Raw genomic sequence first — 20,316 nt, forward strand, 5'->3', positions numbered from 1 at the left:
CTATCATAGATCATAAAAAGTTTCAGGTGAAGCACCATTTGTTAAAGTTTTTTTTGCCAATATCGCAATAGTGGGTTTTCACCAAACGTGTTTACCTCCAAATGTTTTTTACTATATGGTAGCAAACTTTGAAAACCACTGAGCCACATGTGTTAAAATAGTTTGCTGCAATGCCACGTGTATTTGAATAGTTTGATGCAATGTACACCCGTAGATGGAAGTCGTACTGTAGTCTATTAACACTATCAGCGGAGAACTCAAAAATGCACTGCATCAACCATTGCCAAATGTTTGCTTCTAAGAATTATTTACATTCATAGGCCACAGTAAAGTATGTATATGTAAGTAATTGTATGATCATCACATGAGCACATGAGCACCTCTTAATTAATGCACACAACATTGTTATTATATGTATGTATGTACCTGTTGGTGCTGCTGCTGGTGAAGTGGAATCTGTTAAAACTGTAGAAAAAATTATCATATGTACTAAAATGCCAAAAAACTTAAAAGAGCTACGTATAAACTATGCATTGTAGGTCTACAGGGAAGCTATACATGCAAATGACACTCTGCTCAGTGCACCAGAGGACAACTTGATTTGTAATGTTGATCATGTATACTGTGTAAACACAGTGTATACAAAGGCATGCATCTAGCTTTTGGCAGAAAAGTTTCATGATCAATTGCAACTGTAATTGCAAAATCTGTGAAACATTTTTCCACGGACAACTTTCCCCATCTACGGTATTGTCATGTACATATATGGTGGTCACGTGTGGTGAATTAATGACAGTCTTAACTGTGTGTCTAGTGAAACAGTTCACTATAGCAGAAGCTGCCACTGTAACAATCTGGGGGCTTGTCCAGGGGGGAAGAAGAGAGAAGTGAAGACAGAAGAAATAAGCCGCAGACTATTCCAAGAAGAAACTAGTAGAAACACGAAATGGAACTGTGTTGCTGGCAAACCAGTGACAATATTTTAACCACCCACGCAAACTTCTTGGTGCTGAGCATAGGCACCAGAAAAGGTTATTACATATCAATTTGTTGAACTTTGTTGACAAGTGGAACTTTGTAATCATCTGTAATCCTCCGGAATTGTGACTGCTATAATTATTATTGAGTTATGTGAAGAGATCAACGATGTCATTTAATGTTGAAACATTTACTACATTGCTAGTGTTTAAAGAAAACAGAGTTATTACAACTAGTGGAACATTACAGTTTAGCGACAACTACTTCTATGGGGAATCACAAATAAAAAGGATCGCTCTGATACACTTAGTTGATGAAGAGATAATTCCGTTGTCGGAGGCAACAGAAGAAATTACCTGTGAAAAACCCAGCATGCCTGGTGATGAAATATTACAGCTTAAGTGGTTAGAGATGGAAGAGAGGGAGAAAAAATGGAAGCCCAGTTCCAAATGAAAGAGCTAGAGCTAAAAGAAAGAGTTGAACTTTCAAGTGAAACTTAAGAAACTAGAAGCTAAGGTTAATAGTATTGTTAAGGGAGCAACAGAAACTGGGGCGGTGATACCCTTTGACGTTAGTAAACATATTAAATTAGTTCCAGATTTTTGTGAGACTGAAGTTGATAAGTATTTTCTCCATTTCGAAAAGGTTGCCAAAAGCCTTAAAAGGCCTGAAGACAATTGGGAGCTGTTGTTACAAAGCTTCCTAGTAGGCAAGATGAGAGAGGTATATTTTGTGTGGTCTGCTGATGACAGCTTTCAGTATGAACTTGTTAAGAGTGCCATTTTAAAGGCCTATGAATTAGTGCCTGAGGCCTACCGGCAAAAGTTTTGAAACACACCTAAAACCCCTAACCAAACCCATGTGGACTTTGCCAGATATATAAGGCAAACCTTTTTGATAGATGGTGCATGTCGAAGACAATTGAAAATGTTTACAAAAAGCTTCGACAATTGATTATAGTCAAAGAGTTTAAAAAGTGTGTGCCTAACAAAGTGAGGACCTATTTAGATGAGAAAAAGGCTGACACCCTTAGTCAGGCAGCCATGCTAGCCGACGATTACGTTCTTACTCAAAAGAATTCCTTTACCCATAGGCCTCTCTCACAGAAATCAGATACACACATTAGACCAAGCAATTACATTTACAGAGGGGCTCCCAGGATTGCTCCACAGAACCCTTGGAACAGAAAAGCTTCCTTCCCAATTGGTCCAGAATGTTATCATTGTAGAAAGAAGGGCCAAGTAATGGCTAATTGTTGGTATTTGAAGGGCACAGGTCAGAATACTGGTGCTACTAAACCCAACATGTTAGTGGCAAATGCTCAATTACCATAGGTTATGAAGGTTACAAGACCTCAGTTGTCAGCTAAGATAACTGCTCCCAGTAGACCCAATAATGAATATACATTATTTATTCTGTGTCTTTTCCAGGGCCAGATCCCTGTTGTTGTTTTGAGAGATACGAGAGCCAGCCAGTCATTGCTGTTGAAAGATAAGTTGCCACTAGAATCCAATACTTATATTGGTTCTGATGTTCTTATACAAGGAGTGGACCTTGAGGTGATGAGCATTCCCCTTCACTGAGTGAAGATACAGAGTGATCTTGTTTCAGGCCCAGTCATACTGGATGTCTGACACTCCCTTAAAGGGTTGACTTTATTTTGGGAAGTGATCTTGCGGGAGAGAAGGTAATAACTCTTCCTTGCATGGTTAGTAGTCCAAAAGATACCAACGTGTCCTCTGTTGACAATGACACACTTGCAGTTTACCCAGCATGTGCTGTGACAAGAGCCATGGCTAAGCGAGCCCAGTCTAGTAGTAATACCAATGATAGTGATGATACAAACACTTCAGTAGGTGATACTATAATGGTACAGGGGCTGCTGACTCAGTCACAAAGAGAAAATGAAACAGAATCCCAAATTGAATTAGCTGACACTATTGTGAGTCATGGCAGAGAACTAGGAAGTGACATGGAGTCTGTGAAGGGTAATGTCAATGAAGAAATGTTCAAGATAGTTAACCGAGACCAGTTAATAGAAAGGAATTGTGACTTCAGACCAGGTGGGGTGAGCGAATCAGAGGCTGTACAAGAGCCAATTAGCTATTATCGAAGGTCAGGTGTGTTAACGAGGAGGTGGAGGCCACCAGATGCTCAATGTGATGAAGATTAGAGAGTTGCCAATCGAGTAGTGGTGCTGAAATAACTGACAGGGAAGATGGGAAGATTCTTGGGTTTGCCCATTTGGTAGGACACTTGAATAAAACATGACAGAAAGTGCTGACGAGGAGTGGAAACAAATACCTGTTAACTATAATGCGTACATCAACCAGGTTCCCAGAGGCAATACCTTAAAGGAACATTAGGGCTCCTAACATTGTTAAAGGGTTGGTCAAGTTCTTTACCTTGGTGGGACTTTCTAAGGCTATTCAGCCGGATCAAGGATCAAATTTATGGCAGGTGTAGTTCAGCAGGTCATGTATGAGCTCAGAATTAAACAATACACCTCAAGTACATTCCACCCCCAATCCCAAGGGGCACTTGAAAGATTTCACCAAACACTTAAGAGCATGCTCCGTGCATATTGCTATGCACACGATAAGGATTGGGATGAAGGTGCTCACCTGCTTTTGTTTGTAGCTCATGAAGCTGTACAAGAATCATTAGGATTCAGCCTTTTCGAACTAGTGTTTAGAACAGAAGTTCGAGGACCACTTAAACTGTTAAAGGAAAGCTGGTCAGATGAAGAAAATCGTATCGGTTTGTTAGAGCAGGTGGCACAACTTCATCAATGAATGATGAGAGCTGGTGAGCTGGCTAGAGACAATCTGAAGACTGCACATATGGAAATGAAAACATGGTATAATGACAGAAAAACTTGGAAGAGATCCTTCCAAGTTGGTGATGAGGTGTTAAAGTTGTATCAGCTTGGTCCCATGCAAAGCTGTTTGCACTGTGACTACAGAAGCCAGTGAGGAGACAATTGAAGCTAGCCCCAAGTTAGTGAACTCACAGATCCCCCAGAATTTGACTTCTAAGTTAGAACTTTTACCACCAAGTAAACAAAAGGATGTGGAACAGTTACTGTTGTCATTTCACCAGTTATTTCCAGATGTACAGTATACCTACAGTGTAGCTGCACTATTTGTATTTACGATGATGTATATGTTGGAACCGCAGCACCTTGCAAATAACACCCATACAGAGTCAATCCCATTACATCACAGAATTTAAAGAATAAGATTGTGTACATGCTGAAAAGTAAGATTATTGAGCCCAGCAGTAGTAACTGGAGTAGTCCAAGTATGTTTTTTTTTTTTCAGTTACTAATGAATTTTTTTTTTTTTTGTGCATAAAATAAAAGACGCATATTTACAAGCACGTGAAACAAATATAAAGTTAGTCAGGTGAAGCTGAGTCCAGCCTGCCTTCTGCATAAGCAAGGTCAATGACAGCTGTCTCGCCCGATCCACAGCGGTGGTAAGAGGACCTTGAACCTCTTAAACATTGAACAGCTGAACGGAGCAATGAAAATCCCAGCCTACATCGTAACCAGTACAATGTTTTGCTATATGATTGTCCATGCTTCTCAGCGAGTAGTGTGGCAATTCGTTTGTAAACAATGGTGGCCAAAGGTCCCATACCTCCAGTACATGAAAAAATCAATGGCGAAAATGACCCATGCTCAACTTCCCGGATTCTCTCCTCATGTTTTCTCTTCTTCTCTAGCTCCGCACGCCTGTAGCACTGTGATAAAGAAATTGAACAGTGCGTAGGAGCAAAAGGATTGAAGACTTTAACATCAAAATAAGCATTCTGCCCGCGTTCCCAGAAGCCATTAGCAACAACATCAAGACGTGCCCCATCTTCAGTATTGGCCGATCGCAACCGAAATGATTCCCCCGAAAGTGGTTGCAGGGATGGTTCAACTTCAACACCATGACACAGTTCGGTTAGCAATCCAGCAGTAATATCCCGAAGCTCATTGTGACGGATAGTTGGGAGGCCGCCACACGGACAGCTGAAAGCATGTTCAACCGAAAACTGTTTTCCGCACACACAACTGGAAGGCAGCAGCGGTGGTCGCCATCCATATCTTAAACATAAGGAGTCACGAAAAGCACCCTTGTGCAAGCAAAAGCCATGGTCTAAAATAGGTAGAGCAGTCAACCAACCTGAGGATACCTTTTCAGAAGACAACACAACCGATCTATACAATGAAGGTGATGATGTAGGCATCAAAGCATCACGATAGTCAATAACAGACTGACGATGGGCACTCAATACTGCACGTCTTGCATCAATCTGAGCAGACAACACTTCAACAGGGTAGGTGTGAGATTGCTGTAAAATTAAGTGAACTAAGGGAGCAGTGACCTCAACAGAAGCTGCAAATTGGGACAATGAATAGCGAACTGGGTCAATAACTCCAAGACCTCCCCAACGGGCAGGAAGAGCAAACAAATTCCGGTCAGTGTCACTAAAAGAAGGCTGACCAGTTAAACTAGGTAGAAACTTGAGTCTAATAGTATGTTCCAAAGGTGACAAGAGTGGTTGAATATTGGGGATGCACCTCATCAGATAGTTCCATTTGCCAATAAACCCATGTATAAGTGCAGCATAAGCAGCTTGGGGATGAGTGACTGAGATATCAGACAATTGCTGCAACTCCCTTACCCAGGATGTTACTTTTGTTTCAACAAAAGAGGTGATGAAAGAGGGGGAACCAATAGCAGCACCAAGGTGACGCTTCCCGTCAGAAGTTATAGAGATTCCAGTCCCCTGAAAAGCAGAAACTGCGCATCATACATTCCACTCTTCACAATAATGCAGGTTTTAGAAGGATTGGGAAAATAGCCAAAACCAGGACCATCAGATGTCAGTTTATTCCACCAAGACCTAAGTTCCTTCAAACCACCACAAGCAGTGGCATCATCAGCATACCATATCTGTTGCACACAACTTCCAGACAAACTCTCAATGAGTGGGATCACACCCAGTGCATACATTGGCATGGCCAGAGGGTCCCCTTGAGTAGTTCCTTCTTCAGAGTGTAGAACGGACCCACCAATGTACAGATTAACATCTTCACGATATGTGTTTATTAAAATGGTTGAAAAAGGTAGACATAAGTGTTGAATGTTACGGAGAGCCGCCTGACGGTTCAGTGAGTTGAATGCATTGGTGGCATCCACAAGTAATACTGCATCAACATCAGCAGACGAAAAGATCTCTCGTGTAGAATGGACAGCAGCTTCACAACCTGACAATTGACCAGCACATAATTGTAATGAACCAGCTGCCCTTTGAATATCACTTCGAATTACACACAGAATAGCCTTTGCAATCACACGACGCACGGTCTCCCCAATCCCAATCGGTCTGACACCAGGGCACTTGTCCAATGCAATCAAACGGCAAGCAACAAAGGCGGTCAAACCAGAAGGATCAACAAATACAGTATATAATCTTCTAGCCACTCCAGCTAGAGCTTCACAGAGATCATCAGAAACACGCTGGAATGACGTACACATTCGGCGCCATGCGGCAGCATCAAGCCCAGAAGGTCCGGCTGTACCTCCAGTTCGAAGAGCAGCACGACGAATACAAATGCCATCAAGTCCCTCAAAAACAATTGGATGAGGCAGTGGAACACTGTTGGAGGAGTTACTAATCAGAGTGGTGGGTAATGGAGGGCACCCCTTAGGATGTTTATCAGACAGTGCCTTTAAAACAGTAGAAGATAGTGACAGTGCTCCACCACAATTGTCCTCAGATAGTAAGCGTAGAGCATCCTTAACTCTTCCATTCATCATAAAATTAGAAAACCTACGAGAAACATTATCTTCATTCTTGTGAACACGCTTAAGCCTTGTTTCTAGGTTTCCTTGCAACACCCTCCCTTCCTGAACCAGACCATTTATATCACCGTTGCTCCAAGTAGCTAGACGACGAGTAAGATGCACAATGTTTTCATGGTTTTTAGATTGATAGTGGGGCTTCTGCAGTAATAATACAGGCATGATCATGATAGCTTTCATAGCAACACATTCAAGGGTGGAGCCACGGGCATAAGCATTAAAAAGGCGGCACAATTCAGAAACAAAAGCTCTACCACTTTTACCAGACGGCAATCTGAACAAAGACTTTCGCCAATGAATGACCTCATCATAACAACAGTTCACACTGTGTACAAACGATTCACCATCAATATCACCCCATACAAACGTGGGAGCATTAATTGGAGTAAATTCTGGAAGCGGACGAACAGATAATCAGCATCAGAACTGGACATAGATTGGGGCGAAACATCATTAGAACCATCCACTGTTCCATTTTGGTTAGCCACGGACGGTTGTTCAGCAGCGTCACATGTACAATTTTCACACGTACCAAGGCAGCCAGGAAGACAGTTCACACATTGGCGTCCTTGCTTGCAGCAAACACAATTTCTACAGCGGCCCGTTCTACTACAGCAACAACAGTTACGAAACGAGTTTCCCGTAAGACTCCCTTTATCCCGGGAGTCTGACGCCATCGTCGCGAACCAATATTTTGTGTTACTAAAAAGTATGTATTTTAGTGCCCAACCCTGATGGAACTTACCGTTTCTGTACCAACTTTAGGAAATTGAACACTGTCACAAAAGCTGATTCTTTCCCACTACCAAGAATAGAGAACTGCATCGACAAGATTAGCAGGGCCATATTTGTAGCTACACTAGATCTTTTAAAAGGGTATTGGCAAGTAGGACCAGGTGTCCTACAGACCTTCAGCATCTGTGCTGTAAAGCCTTAATAAATGAAATAAATAAAAGTACCCCTCACTGATATAGCAAAAGAATTGTCAGCATTTGTGACATTGGATGGCTTATACCAATATCGAGTCATGCCATTTGGCATGAAAAATGCTCCAGCAACTTTTCAAAGAATGGTTAACAGGATTGTGGATGGGTGATGCATATATTGATGATCTTATAATTTATGCTGACTCAAGGGAAGAACATCAAATGAGACTACAACCTGTGTTTAGATGATTAACTGAAGCAAACTTGAATTTGAGAAAAGTGAGTTTGGTCATGCAGAGATGCCTTTTCTGGGATGCACTGTTGGAAATGGCCAGCTAAAGCCAGTGGATGCCAATATTAAGGTTCTTTTAAACTACCCAGTGCCAACCAACAAGCAGCAGGTGATGAGATTCCTGGGAATGGCACGTTATTATCAACGATTTTGTAAAACCCTTTTTGTTATTGGTGCCCCACTTACAAACCTGCTGAAGAAGCGGCAAGTTTATCAGTGGACAGCAGACTGTCAAGCTGCTTTTCAGCAAATCAGAATGATGCTGTCTTGTAAGCCAACCCTTCAGGCTCCAGGTTTTCTACAACAATTTTATTTGATGGTTGATGCTAGTGACATAGGAGCAGGAGCAGTCCTAATGCAGTTTGATGACAACAGCATAGAACACCATGTGTGTTATTTTTCCAGTGTGTTAATTCTCGCAAACATTTAATCAACATTGAAAGAACTACTTCACTATTGTGAAAAAGGCGTTAGTCTTACTACTTGCTCTTCAACATTATTTTTGATGTTTACGTAAACACCACTGCATTTCCAGTTGCTGTTTTTACTAACCACACCCCTCTTGTTTTTGTCAATAAAATGAAAAATAATAATCAGCAACTGCTAAGATGAAGTTTATTATTTCAAGAATACAATCTCAAGATCCAACATGTTTGTGGAAAGGAAGATGTAATTGCAGATGCTCTATGTACAGTAGAACTTGATTTACTGAACAATTATACGTACATACACATGTTGACATTTCTTAGTCTTGTATTTATACACTACTAATATTTCCCCCTAATGGTGTAAGCTTTTTTCTTTTTCTTTTTTTTGTAGAGAGGGACTGTCACGTATATTTATGGTGGTCATGTGTGGTGAATTATTTAGAGTCTTGACCGCGTGTCACATGAAATGGTTCACCATAGTTGAAGCTGCCACCATGACAGTATACAAAAAAGGAATGTGGCTATTAAAATTGATAATTAGATATAATTACATCCACGTAAACATTATACTGCTATATATGCACTGTACATTTAATTTCATTCAACAGATACTTCGGGTTCTAAATTATAATTGCACAAACTCCTGCATGGACACAGTACATGCATGATTGCTGAGTTAGCAACATTAAGAATAAAAAATGCAGAGAAAAAGTTTTCAACTTTATATTACTGTAAATACTACACGAACCTGAGTAGCCACAGCTATTAACTGGTCAAATATGGTATTTCCACTTGGGCTTAATTTGGATTTACATTCCAAACCTATCTTTGACAATTTTAACAAAACAGAGCACTTTTCCATATCTGCCTAAGGTATGCATTATGGAATGCATCAATATGTGGAGTTATATAGCAAGTTCAATTCATGTGAACTACATGCTGTATATAAAATTATACGGTATATTGCTGGACAGTTGCAATTTAATTGTCATATTTAATGTATGCATAGCTACATATGCATCATGTGTATGATCAGGTGTACTAGACGACTTTCAGCCTAAAACTTTCAGCAAGGAAAACATTGCAGCTACTATGGGTTTGTGTAGCAGCAGCCTGGGGTGTTTGTACAGATTCATGTGTGACTGATTTAACTAATTTTGCTGTTGGGTCATTTGGCTAACTCGACAGTGACAGTCAACAGCATTCGTACTTGGACCAGGCATGATCCTATCTAGCTCAAGTTCTTCAATTTGTTGAGCAAGGCTACTGCTTACTCATCTCATAAGACAAAACTATCAGTTTTGGATGGCTGTATCTTGTGGGGATCTAGACTACATTAGCAGAAATTCGGTCAAACTTGAACGCTCTATTAGAGAGTTTTATTATAGTAATTTTGTGGATTTCAGTTAATTGAAGGTAAACGATCATGCTACAGTAGCTTACTATACCACGATCCATTAGAAGACTACAAAATGCACCATAAGTGGTAATAAATTCATTGGTGGTATGAATCACGTTAAGAAAATCTTCGGCGATAGGTATTTACCACACATGACCACGAATGTCACCGAAAGCCATATGAACACGCTTAGCATTTCTAAGGATTTGATTAAGCAGACATACCATAATGAACCACCACTCAAGGATCCACTGAATACTGAAGTTAGATCTACAACTATACTGGAGATGCAAGTTGAATTACGACAAAACTCCCTAATAGAGTAGTCACCGCATTTCTGCTAATGATTAGTACCAGAACTTCAGTTTTACAAAAATTACACAGTGACTCATCCAGGCATGACAAAAATGAAAGCTCCTGCTAGAATGTATGTCTGGTGGCCAGGTCTAGAAACCGACAGAGAAGAATAAGTACGCTTGTGTAATAAATGTCAGCTCAATCAATCAAACTCTTCTACAGCTTCACTCAATCCATGGAATTTGGCCATCATGGCCATGGGCAAGATTACACATAGATTATGCTGGACCATTTGAAGGTCACTATTTATTTATTTATTCTCATTGATGCTCATTCCAAATGGATTGAGACATTTCTGGCTAAGTATCCATCTTCCAGCATTACTGTTGAATTACTTTGTTTAGCTTTTTCCCAGTTTAGACTGTCTAAAATAATAGTACCAGATAACGGAAGTTGTTTTGTAAGTGAACAATTTCAACAGTTTTTGAAGCCCAATGGTGTTACCCTTCCAGCAGTGGATTAGCTGAAAGAGCCGTACAACTTGTGTAAAAAAGGACTAAAGTTGACTACAGATGGCTCAATCAAATCAAGAATAATTATTGCTAAAGTGTTGTTTGCTTACTGCAATACACCTTATTGCATCATAGGAACTCACCAGCGTAGTTTCTCTTCGGAGGACAACTCCCCACAAGGATTTAAGCCAAACACCGCTGCACAAATTGAAGGCAAGCAACTGCATCAGAAAATCTCTCATGATAATTCAGTGCAACTTAAACAATTAGGAAATGGTCAGTCAGTTTTAGTTCATGTCTACAGTCAACAATACAAGTGGACACGTGGCACAATCCTTAGATCTACTAGTCCAGTGTCTTACATAGGTTATCTAATGGTCTCATTTGGCGACATCAACTTAAAAGCTGTCTAGAACCAACCACTGTACCATCATAATGAGTTACCTGAAACTGTTCCTCAAGACATGCTTTCTGCTTTTTACAGCTCTGTTTCATCAGAACTTATGGACTCCATGTCTTCACAAAGTTTCAGACTCCGAAACACTGGCTTTAATTTGCTGTTACTCGGAAAAAAATATGTCAACCTCCACAAAATTATTCATCTTACCAGTGTACTAACACTTAGTTTTGTTTTTAATGTAGCTTTTTGTAGCTTACTTTTAAAATTAAGTGTTGAACGTATCTTTACAGGGAGGATATGTAGTATATTATTTGCATACACATGCTCATATGATATAATATAGATTTAGGCTTAATGGCTCTTGTAGTTGTTGCACGCATTGATTGTTGTATGCTGTATTGCTTTTGTTTCTATTAGCAATCTTTAATCACGATACTACACCCCACCACCCACCCTTGTTGCAGCTTGTCTGGTGCAGTCAACATCAGTGACCCGGTCTGCGAAAAGGAGTCTTATAGCCTTTCCAATTATCCATGTTTGGCTAATCATAACTCCTAATCTACTAAAGCTATCACCATGTAAGTACACCCACAGCTACTGCCAGGTTAGGGTTGTTGAGTGACCAAATTGTAGGCTTGTACCATATTCACCAGTCAAGTTATGGGTTACCATATATATGCAATTGAAAAGGCTATAAGACCCCTTTTTGCAGACCGGGTCACATCAGTTTAAAAGCTATCTAAAATGGCAGGAAACTTAGTTGTTGGCTACTTGTACAGTGGATACTCTGGAAAGTAAGGAATTGGTGTAAACATGTGAAAATTTGGTATAGTGCCCATATGTAGCTTCTACCATTGGCAAGCTACAATCCAATGAATACTTAAATCTGGCATTTCTTGATACTTTTAAATAAGCGATAAGACAAGACTATAGTAGGTCAAATATAGCCATTTAGTGAAATCTGGTAGCTCTCCATATAAGCAATTGCAAGCTTTAACCACTCAAGTACTTTATATCTTAATTTGATGAACCATTTCAAATGTGAATGTATGCAAATTTTTCCACTATAATATCATACATGTAGGTATTATACATAGCTTGCACTCATATCTCATTAATGCAAACACAATTATAGTGACAATTTTATATACATAAACAATTATGTTTACCTGTTGCTGGTGATTGTGGTGGAGTGCAATATTCTATATGGTGCAAAAAACACAAACATAATAGTGAGACTCCAACTATATATATACGTACATTATAAAGTACTTAGTAAGTAAAAATCATACAGCTTCATAAATTTTGCACTTTAAAATGTTTCAATGTACAGTGAGTTTTAAATATATATACATACATACTAGGTGTACCTGTGCAGAATGCATGTTACTATTACCCTCTGTATAGTATGTTATGGCTGTCACCTGCACTCCAAGTAAAGGTCAGGTGCAAAAGTATAATCTCTATTTGTGACCTGGTCTGGTTTATTACCTATTTACAAAGTATTGAAGTACGCCGGTTTTAAGTTTTTAAAGTGTTGTAGCTCACCAATAGCTTTAGTTACGTGTATAAAATTTTCATGTGTTTTTCACCAATTCCTTACCTTTAATACCATCCAGTGAACAAGTATAGCCTATAGCCCAGTTTCCTGCCATTTTAGATAGTTTTTTTTTACCAAGGTTGACCATGGCTCAGCTGTATCAGGCAAGCATTACAATGGGTGGTGGCGGGGGCCGTGGGAGGGCAAGGGGTTAATGAAAGAAAATGGATGAGGAAGGCGAAGGGATGAATATAAGACCACGTTATGGGCCATCCAGGGCTCAAACCTTGCTAAAATGAAAGTAAATGAACAGTACTAGTCTTTATCCAACACCATGGAGTTGTACAGCCACACACAGCCATCTACTTGTTGGCCAGAGTTCGATTTAGGCCCAAGACCACTCGTACAGCTCGCCAGTGGGCTTGGAAAAAGCAGCCAGCATAAGCAGACCAGTTAATCCAGGCTGGTTGTGACAGTGAAATCTGATAATGTGTTCATGTAGCTTTGTGTTTGTGAGAAAAAAATCAAACCTGCTGTTGTGGGCGATAAGGCCAGTTTTGCCAGACCAAGTCACATTTGTTTACATTCTCTGTAATTTGTCTTGAGAGTTAGAAAAATGGTGAGTGCAATCACCACGAGTATATAGATACTAAATATTCCTAACAAACTAATATTGATGAAATGCACACATGCACACACACACACACACACACACACACACACACACACACACACACACACACACACACACACACACACACACACACACACACACACACACACACACATACACACACACACACATACACGAAACACAATAATAGGAATAATAATGTCAGCACAGAATCAGTGTTAAATGCTTGTTGTGCAAGTCACACCATGATGCTTTCCCTGCTGTGTATATTATTCAATTTGCACACAAATATCATCAAAGTGAAATACAGCTGTCCATGCGAAAAGCATGGACGCTTCATGTAAATGCTAACTCTCCAAAATATCTGTCCTTGCGCCTTATTTATGGTCATACAATATATATATATATTAATGTTGGTCGCTTGTTTAACCCTAACACACTTGTTTAATATTAGCCGCTTCCAGTTACTGATAAAGCATACTAGAGCTGCCTTTATCAACTGCCATCTATTGATGGTGGTTGTTTTGGTAGGTTGTGCAGGGTTCCCAGGATTCTCCTATTTGATTTTTGTAACAGGACCACTTGATGTATAGCCACAATAGTGGCTCTCTAGATTGCATGACGCTTGGAGGTGAAATACCTGGGAATTTACTAACTTTAAAGCCACAGGAATTTTCAAAGCCAAAGAAAGGCTTATAACCTTTCTCTCCAAGCCATAGAAAAAGAACATAATTATGGACCACACATTGCCAAAGTCTGCATGAGGTGCATGGTGTATGTGTATGTATACGAGCTGTGTTGTAAGTGCCATCTGGTGCATGCCAAGCAGCCAGGAATATTGTGAATGGCAAGTGATGGGCAGTTCTATTTGTTGTGTGTGATGTGCCAATTCCTGAATGAACATGGGCATAGAAATGTGATAAGAGTAGGCAAACTTGGCTAATATTCATGATAAACAACGATGGAAGATCTTACTAGTCATTAATATCCCAGATTATGTTCCAACTTGTATATGTAAAGGTACATGCAGTTGGTTGGGGAGTATGAGGAGTTAATGAGAGGGGAGGATGAGGAAGGGGCTGCTCATCTTAGCTACAAACCATACTAGCAATGCCAATGCACATCACACTTGCCAGCTGCACACACCACACGCTTCACATTAGCATGCTTAAGCCCAGAGTGGTAGCTACCTCTGATACGTACATTGTCGGGACCTTCAAAACCCAGACCTTCAAATCTTTTTGAATGACCTTCCTGCCAACTAGGATGTTTTGTTAACTTGTGTTTTCACTTTGAATTTAAATGTTATCAAAAGCAGTACGACTAACAAGGGCGCTCTGCAACAGGTTCCACCATGGTCTTAGGGCGCATTGTGGACCATCAGGCACAACACACTCCTCCAAGTGGCACCCCATTTCTCCGATGGTCTTAATTGGACCCATTGGAACCAAGGAGTGAACACCCAAGGGGAGCCCTTGGACTTCTATTTCCTTAACTTACAATACTACTCTACATCTTTTAAATGCTGCAATGATAATATGTAAAATTTTAACTGAACACCGCCAATGCACATCATTTGCTAAAGCACATATATGCTTCACAATTAGCATGCTTAAGCCCAGAGTGGTACCTCTGATACATTGCTAGGACCTTCAAACGGATATTGCCATTTCTGAACGTCGTGCAAATACGGATGTTTATTATTAGTATGATATTTTAAAATTAATTATGTATTTTTAATGCACAGCATATATATTCAGCTGATATCTGCAAAAGGTTCCACTGTGGTCTTAGGGTGCACTGTGGACCATCAGGCACAACACACTCCTCTGAGTGGCACCCTGCTTCTCCAATGGTCCTAACTGGACCCAGTGAAGCCAAGGAGTGAACACCCTTGGGCTTTTATTTCCTTAATATATATTAATGCTCTGTCTTAAATGCTGCAATGATAACATGTAAATGTAACTGCTTGAACACCACACATCATGCAACCACAAAGTCTCAGGATGCAACAGTGACCGTGCACCCTTAAGAGTTCTGCACTCCACTCTGATCATACGGGGATCCCAGAGATGCCCAAGGAGTACAGTGTAAAGTATTACTGGGACCTGCAGTGGGACTTAAAGCATATCAGTCCTTATATTCCCAGAAGCTCCTTACTACCACAACCCTTACCAATTATCACGTATAATATATTGTAGTCATGGAGTGCATTATTGACCACTAGGAGAACTGTACTTTCTATCAGAACCCCAAACGATGCCAAGGAGTAATATATTTGTGGGACCCAATAAAATGACCATGCAGTCCTAAAGTGTTAATGTACGTGTCATAATGCATTCAAATTACAGGATAGAATTTTATTTATTAACACTTGATAAACATTTAGTATTATATAATAGTTGTATACAAAACAGTATGTAAGCACAATTAACAGGTTACTACAGATTAATAAACTGCCTTGCACCCCCTACGTTACTTTCCATGTGCCACCATATGGGTTAGATTTTATATGGGTTACATTTAACACAGCCAGTAACATAGGCACAGACACTACCATACACATTGCGATATATTCTAAGAGAAATACTTGTCCGCTGATAAATACATTACATTTTTACGTGGCCTAGCTGCATCAGTACAACATGTATGCATGGTTGACAGAGTTACCATGGACACTTAAATATACCCACTCTTATTACCTTTCATGGGTTGGCCTACAATGAATGCACAATATCCTGCATTGTGATTAAAGCGCTCAAAGGGAATTATGCCTGCACTCATTTGCCCGCTATAACACTGCAGTGGTACAACACATATGCATAGTTGATGAGGATACTACCATAAACTGCATTCACAGCCACACCTACAGTTTATTGTAGGCTATGGTTTTATTGCACCCCATTCAGTGTCAACAAAACATTTAAAAGCAAGGACCTGAAAATAATGGAAGTTTCTGACATTTGTCAACTCAAGTAATGAAGTGTTCAAAGACTTAGCTGATGGTTATTTGCTGTCTGGTGGTACCAAACATGTGCATCACTTTAACCATTTGGTTCTACTTGGGATACTTAGAGATAATGAGTCACTCTCTAGAATTCCTATGGATATAATTACATGAAAATAACAAGGAGAAAACATCCTGATCGCCTGGTAGACTCCTGTAAGCGTTCGAGCGTAAATCGGATGGCTGCAGGTTCGAGGCTACCTAGGTCCAGTCATGGAGTTTTTTCTCCTTCCTGCAACTTTTCAAACACACCTTATGTAACTAATGTCTTTGTAACTAATGTCTTTGAGCAGGCTGTAGGACCAGGTCCCCTACAGACCTTCAGCACTTGTGCTGTAAAGCTTTAATAAACCACAAAATAATTACGGCTAGTGAATGCCCATTATTCTAATAAATCATCTTTATTATATTTTCTATGGTAATGCATCTCAAGAGATACTCCAATTAAACAGTCACTTTATTCATTTGTTTTAAAAGTAGGTTCAGTGGACATACAAGACAACTAATGAAATATCTATGGTAGTGTGTTTCACGAGATACTCTACTTAAACAGTCACTTTATTCATTTATTTTAAAACTAGAATCAGTGGACCACTCTATGTACTACTATGTGGGCCATATGCAGTGCTTGAAAGCCACTAGAGCATAAACTAAGGGGTGTAAAGCTACACAGGAGAACCTCAATCATAAGCTTAAGTGCTGGTATAATGTCCTTACAAATTCATACTTGAACAATTCACAAATTATGTAATAGTTAGACTTCAGACCACAGGGGTCTAAGTAACCCGATGGCCCTGTGTCGTGGCACCTGAGTGAAGCGAAGGCGCTACTACAGGGCCTGAGGGTTACTAAATTACTTATACCCCTGTGGTCTGAAGTGTAAGTTATTTAGACCCTTTATGTAGTTGTTGTACCTTAACATTGTTGTCAGCTGCTTGTAACAGAGAAACATAGCGTTCATTAGTAGAAACAAGCCATTACTTCACCTGTAACTGTTGTTATGGATGAGTTTAAAATTAATTTTCAGGTGGCGATGTGTTCCAATGCTACCAGTGCAGGTGCGAGTAATAAACATGAAAAGGGTCTAAGTAAACATGAAAAGGGTCTAAGTTACTTAGACACCTCCAAATACCACCAAATTCACCACAAAAAGGGTCTAAACATGGGTTAAACCATATGGCTCTAGGGATAAAGCATGTGTAAACACTACATTGTGCCTTGTTAGTACTCGGTAAGATAGTGCTGCAAAGCTTTGTAGTCAGTTGAAGGGCATGCCTTTTAGTCATCATTAATCTCCTCATTTACAGCCTATTTTAAAAATTTTTCTTTAACAATCTATTTTTCTTTTAATCATCCCTGGAATAATATAGGCTTGCAATAATATTGCACCCAAAGGGACGTAACTAAAATGCAGAACGAACTGGAAAATGGACTTGCAAACGGAATGGGAAAAACTTACCCCAAACGTCTATTTATCACAGCTACCCACTCCAAAAAATATCAGATGACAGTAAATAAACTTCTGAACATCGTCTCGAAGCTTACTTAAGCCGATATTAAGCACCATGCTTAAAACTGCTTTTGAACTTCATTCTCTTGTGCTGAATTAAAAGTGCGGTGCGTGACTGTATAATGCTGTAAACAAGCCAAGATACAAATCCAAGACTTGTTGAAGAGATGCTGTTACTGATAGATTTGTGTTCAGGTTAATTGTTGTAATTAGTTTCGCGGCTGCTTCTCAGTGTGGCCAGGGGCTCGTGATGGACAGGCTTCGAAAGTAATACTAGGGCTCAACATGGTGAAATTGTCACAGTGCTGAAAGCAAGGTTAAACTATAATTAACATAGCATAAATTTATTGTTGCCGTCAGCCTTGCCAGCCAATGAAGTACAACATGGTGACTTCAAAGCTTCCCGTCACCTGTTAAACTGAGAAGCAGCTGCGAAATTAACCTGAACACAAATTTATTAGTAACAGCATCTCTTCAACAATTCTTGAATCTTGTATCTTGCTTGTTTACAGCATTAAACAGTCACGCACAACGAAGAATGCATTTTTAATTTAGCACAAAAAGAATGAAATTCAAGAGCAGTCTTAAGCGCAGTGCTTAATATCAGCTTAAGCAAACTTCCAGACAACGTTCAGAGGTTTATTTACTGTCACTGCAGTGTCTGATATTGTTTTTGGAGTGGGTAATGGCGATAAATAGACATTTTGGGGTAAGTTTTTCCCAGTCCGTTTGCGAGTCTGTTTTCCAGTTCATTCCATGTTTTAGTCACGTCCCACCCAAAGCTCATTACAACCTCATACAACCTCACAGTCTATTGCCATACATGGTAAAAATTAGTGCATTCTACAAAGTGACTTTTTTAACCAACTAATCTTTGCACAAAATGAAATTATGCATCACTTAATCTTACAAAATAGCAAATTTGTGACATTCGATTCCTTGCACGAACTTATACTCTTTATGATAAATACCCACATACAGAATGGAAGGTAGCCACAAATCTGTACATTCAGGATCAATATTCAGACAGAAAATTAAATTTTGTGGAATGAGGCAGCTGTTGTGTACTGCTGAGTGATGTCTATTGAAAGACCGGTTGTACATGAACAAGCTGTTGATATGATTTGTGGCAGTTTTAATTATGGGCTTTTAATCCCACCTTTTAATTTGCAACATAGATGTTTTATTGTCTCTGTGTTTACGTACGTCTGCATTGACTGGTGGGAACTTGGGACAGCTGTTTGGTCAGCAAACTAGGTTGTGTAGCCAGAATTGCTTTAATGAACTGCATGAGTGAGGGCTAAGAGATTTGCCTGATTTGACGAAGACTAGCCCCATTGTGATGTTATAGAATAGCAATAAGCTATCTGGAAAAGTAAGATCACAGTAATGCATGCAACAATCTAAAGCGTAATTGATTGCATGGGCGGCTGATGAAACAGGTATTCTACTGTACAAGTGCTGTTGTTCTGACACACTGCTATGGAACAACCAAAGAAGCCATATGCAAATAAAGTATCTTATTTATAGCAATATATCGTGTCAATGCCAGCCTGTGAACTCAGTTAATTGCGTGGGTGTGTGATACATAATGTTAGTCACTGACTATAACAAGAAGCCAAGCTTCTTAGCACTAAACCTGGTCATCATACACTATGATAGTAGTGTATAGTAGGGACCACAAAGGAGTAGGTGTGGTCCACGAAATAATATCACCCAAAAAAACAGCCTCGATTTCCCCTAACAATGATCAGGCAGTATTGGTTAGGTGAAACTAAGCCCAAACAAGCTTTCAGATCAACCCGAAATGCTTTCAACAAGTTGCTACAGAATTTTAATAATTTATTTAATGGAATTTTCTACTGACTGAGTAAGTAACTGACTGATGCCTTCAGACAAGTGTAACTTGATAACGGCTAAGGCTACGGACTTATTTTTTCACTGTTTGATGTCGCTTCAGCCTGACAGGTGCCTTTTGGCATACCGCAGTACGTACAATGCATTCTTCATGGACTTACCAGTGTCCTCCTTTGTGTCCCATTCATCTTTGCTGACAGTGAAAAGTGTCAATTTGGTGATAGCACGTGATGGCTTCCCTTCGTAATGGAAATCGTCCGTATTGTCATAATGGTTATTTTGATATCAAAGGTGCTTTTCAAACAGTTCTTGATTCGTACTGCTGTGTAACGGGTTGAACATAGCCAACAACGAAGTGTAATGGATACTTCACTTTTCAGATGATAATTGGGGCACGTGGCGCCATTTCAGATGCGGTACGCGTGGGTTCACCAGTCATAATTATTATTTACAAAAGAAAGAGTACACAGAAAAATTTGGAATTTTCAACTAGAGTAGGGACCATAACACATCGATAAAAAGTACTAAAACAAGCTGGAGTAGTGCCTGATATTAATTTACAGTATAACAATAAGAAGTGTTATATCCCTACTGTGCATTTCCATTATGGTATCTTGAGCACAGTAGGGATTATTATTATTATTAGTGATTATTGTACAGAACTCAAAGTTGAGT

The 20,316-nt window shown here is 39.7% G+C and overlaps 2 protein-coding genes across 2 annotated transcripts in view; both read right to left on the reverse strand.

The window, feature by feature from the left end:
* The window catches only part of LOC136254826 (interferon-induced very large GTPase 1-like), a 33,147-nt gene extending 20,856 nt beyond the window's left edge, over positions 1-12,291 (reverse strand). The window contains exons 1-2 of the mRNA XM_066047582.1: positions 12,263-12,291; positions 427-465 (exon numbers count right to left, since the gene is read on the reverse strand). The gene's annotated coding sequence lies outside the window, so the exon portion shown is untranslated. The remainder of the gene's footprint in view (positions 1-426; positions 466-12,262) is intronic.
* On the reverse strand, positions 5,742-7,516 carry LOC136252731 (uncharacterized). The gene is made up of 2 exons (XM_066045298.1): positions 7,468-7,516; positions 5,742-7,231 (listed from the first exon to the last, which is right to left on the reverse strand). Exons 1-2 carry the CDS (start codon positions 7,514-7,516, stop codon positions 5,742-5,744), a joined length of 1,539 nt encoding a protein of 512 aa, XP_065901370.1.
* Positions 12,292-20,316: the final 8,025 nt, after the last annotated feature.

The sequence above is a fragment of the Dysidea avara genome, chromosome 4 (genome assembly GCF_963678975.1).
Source record: "Dysidea avara chromosome 4, odDysAvar1.4, whole genome shotgun sequence".
NCBI lineage: Eukaryota > Metazoa > Porifera > Demospongiae > Dictyoceratida > Dysideidae > Dysidea > Dysidea avara.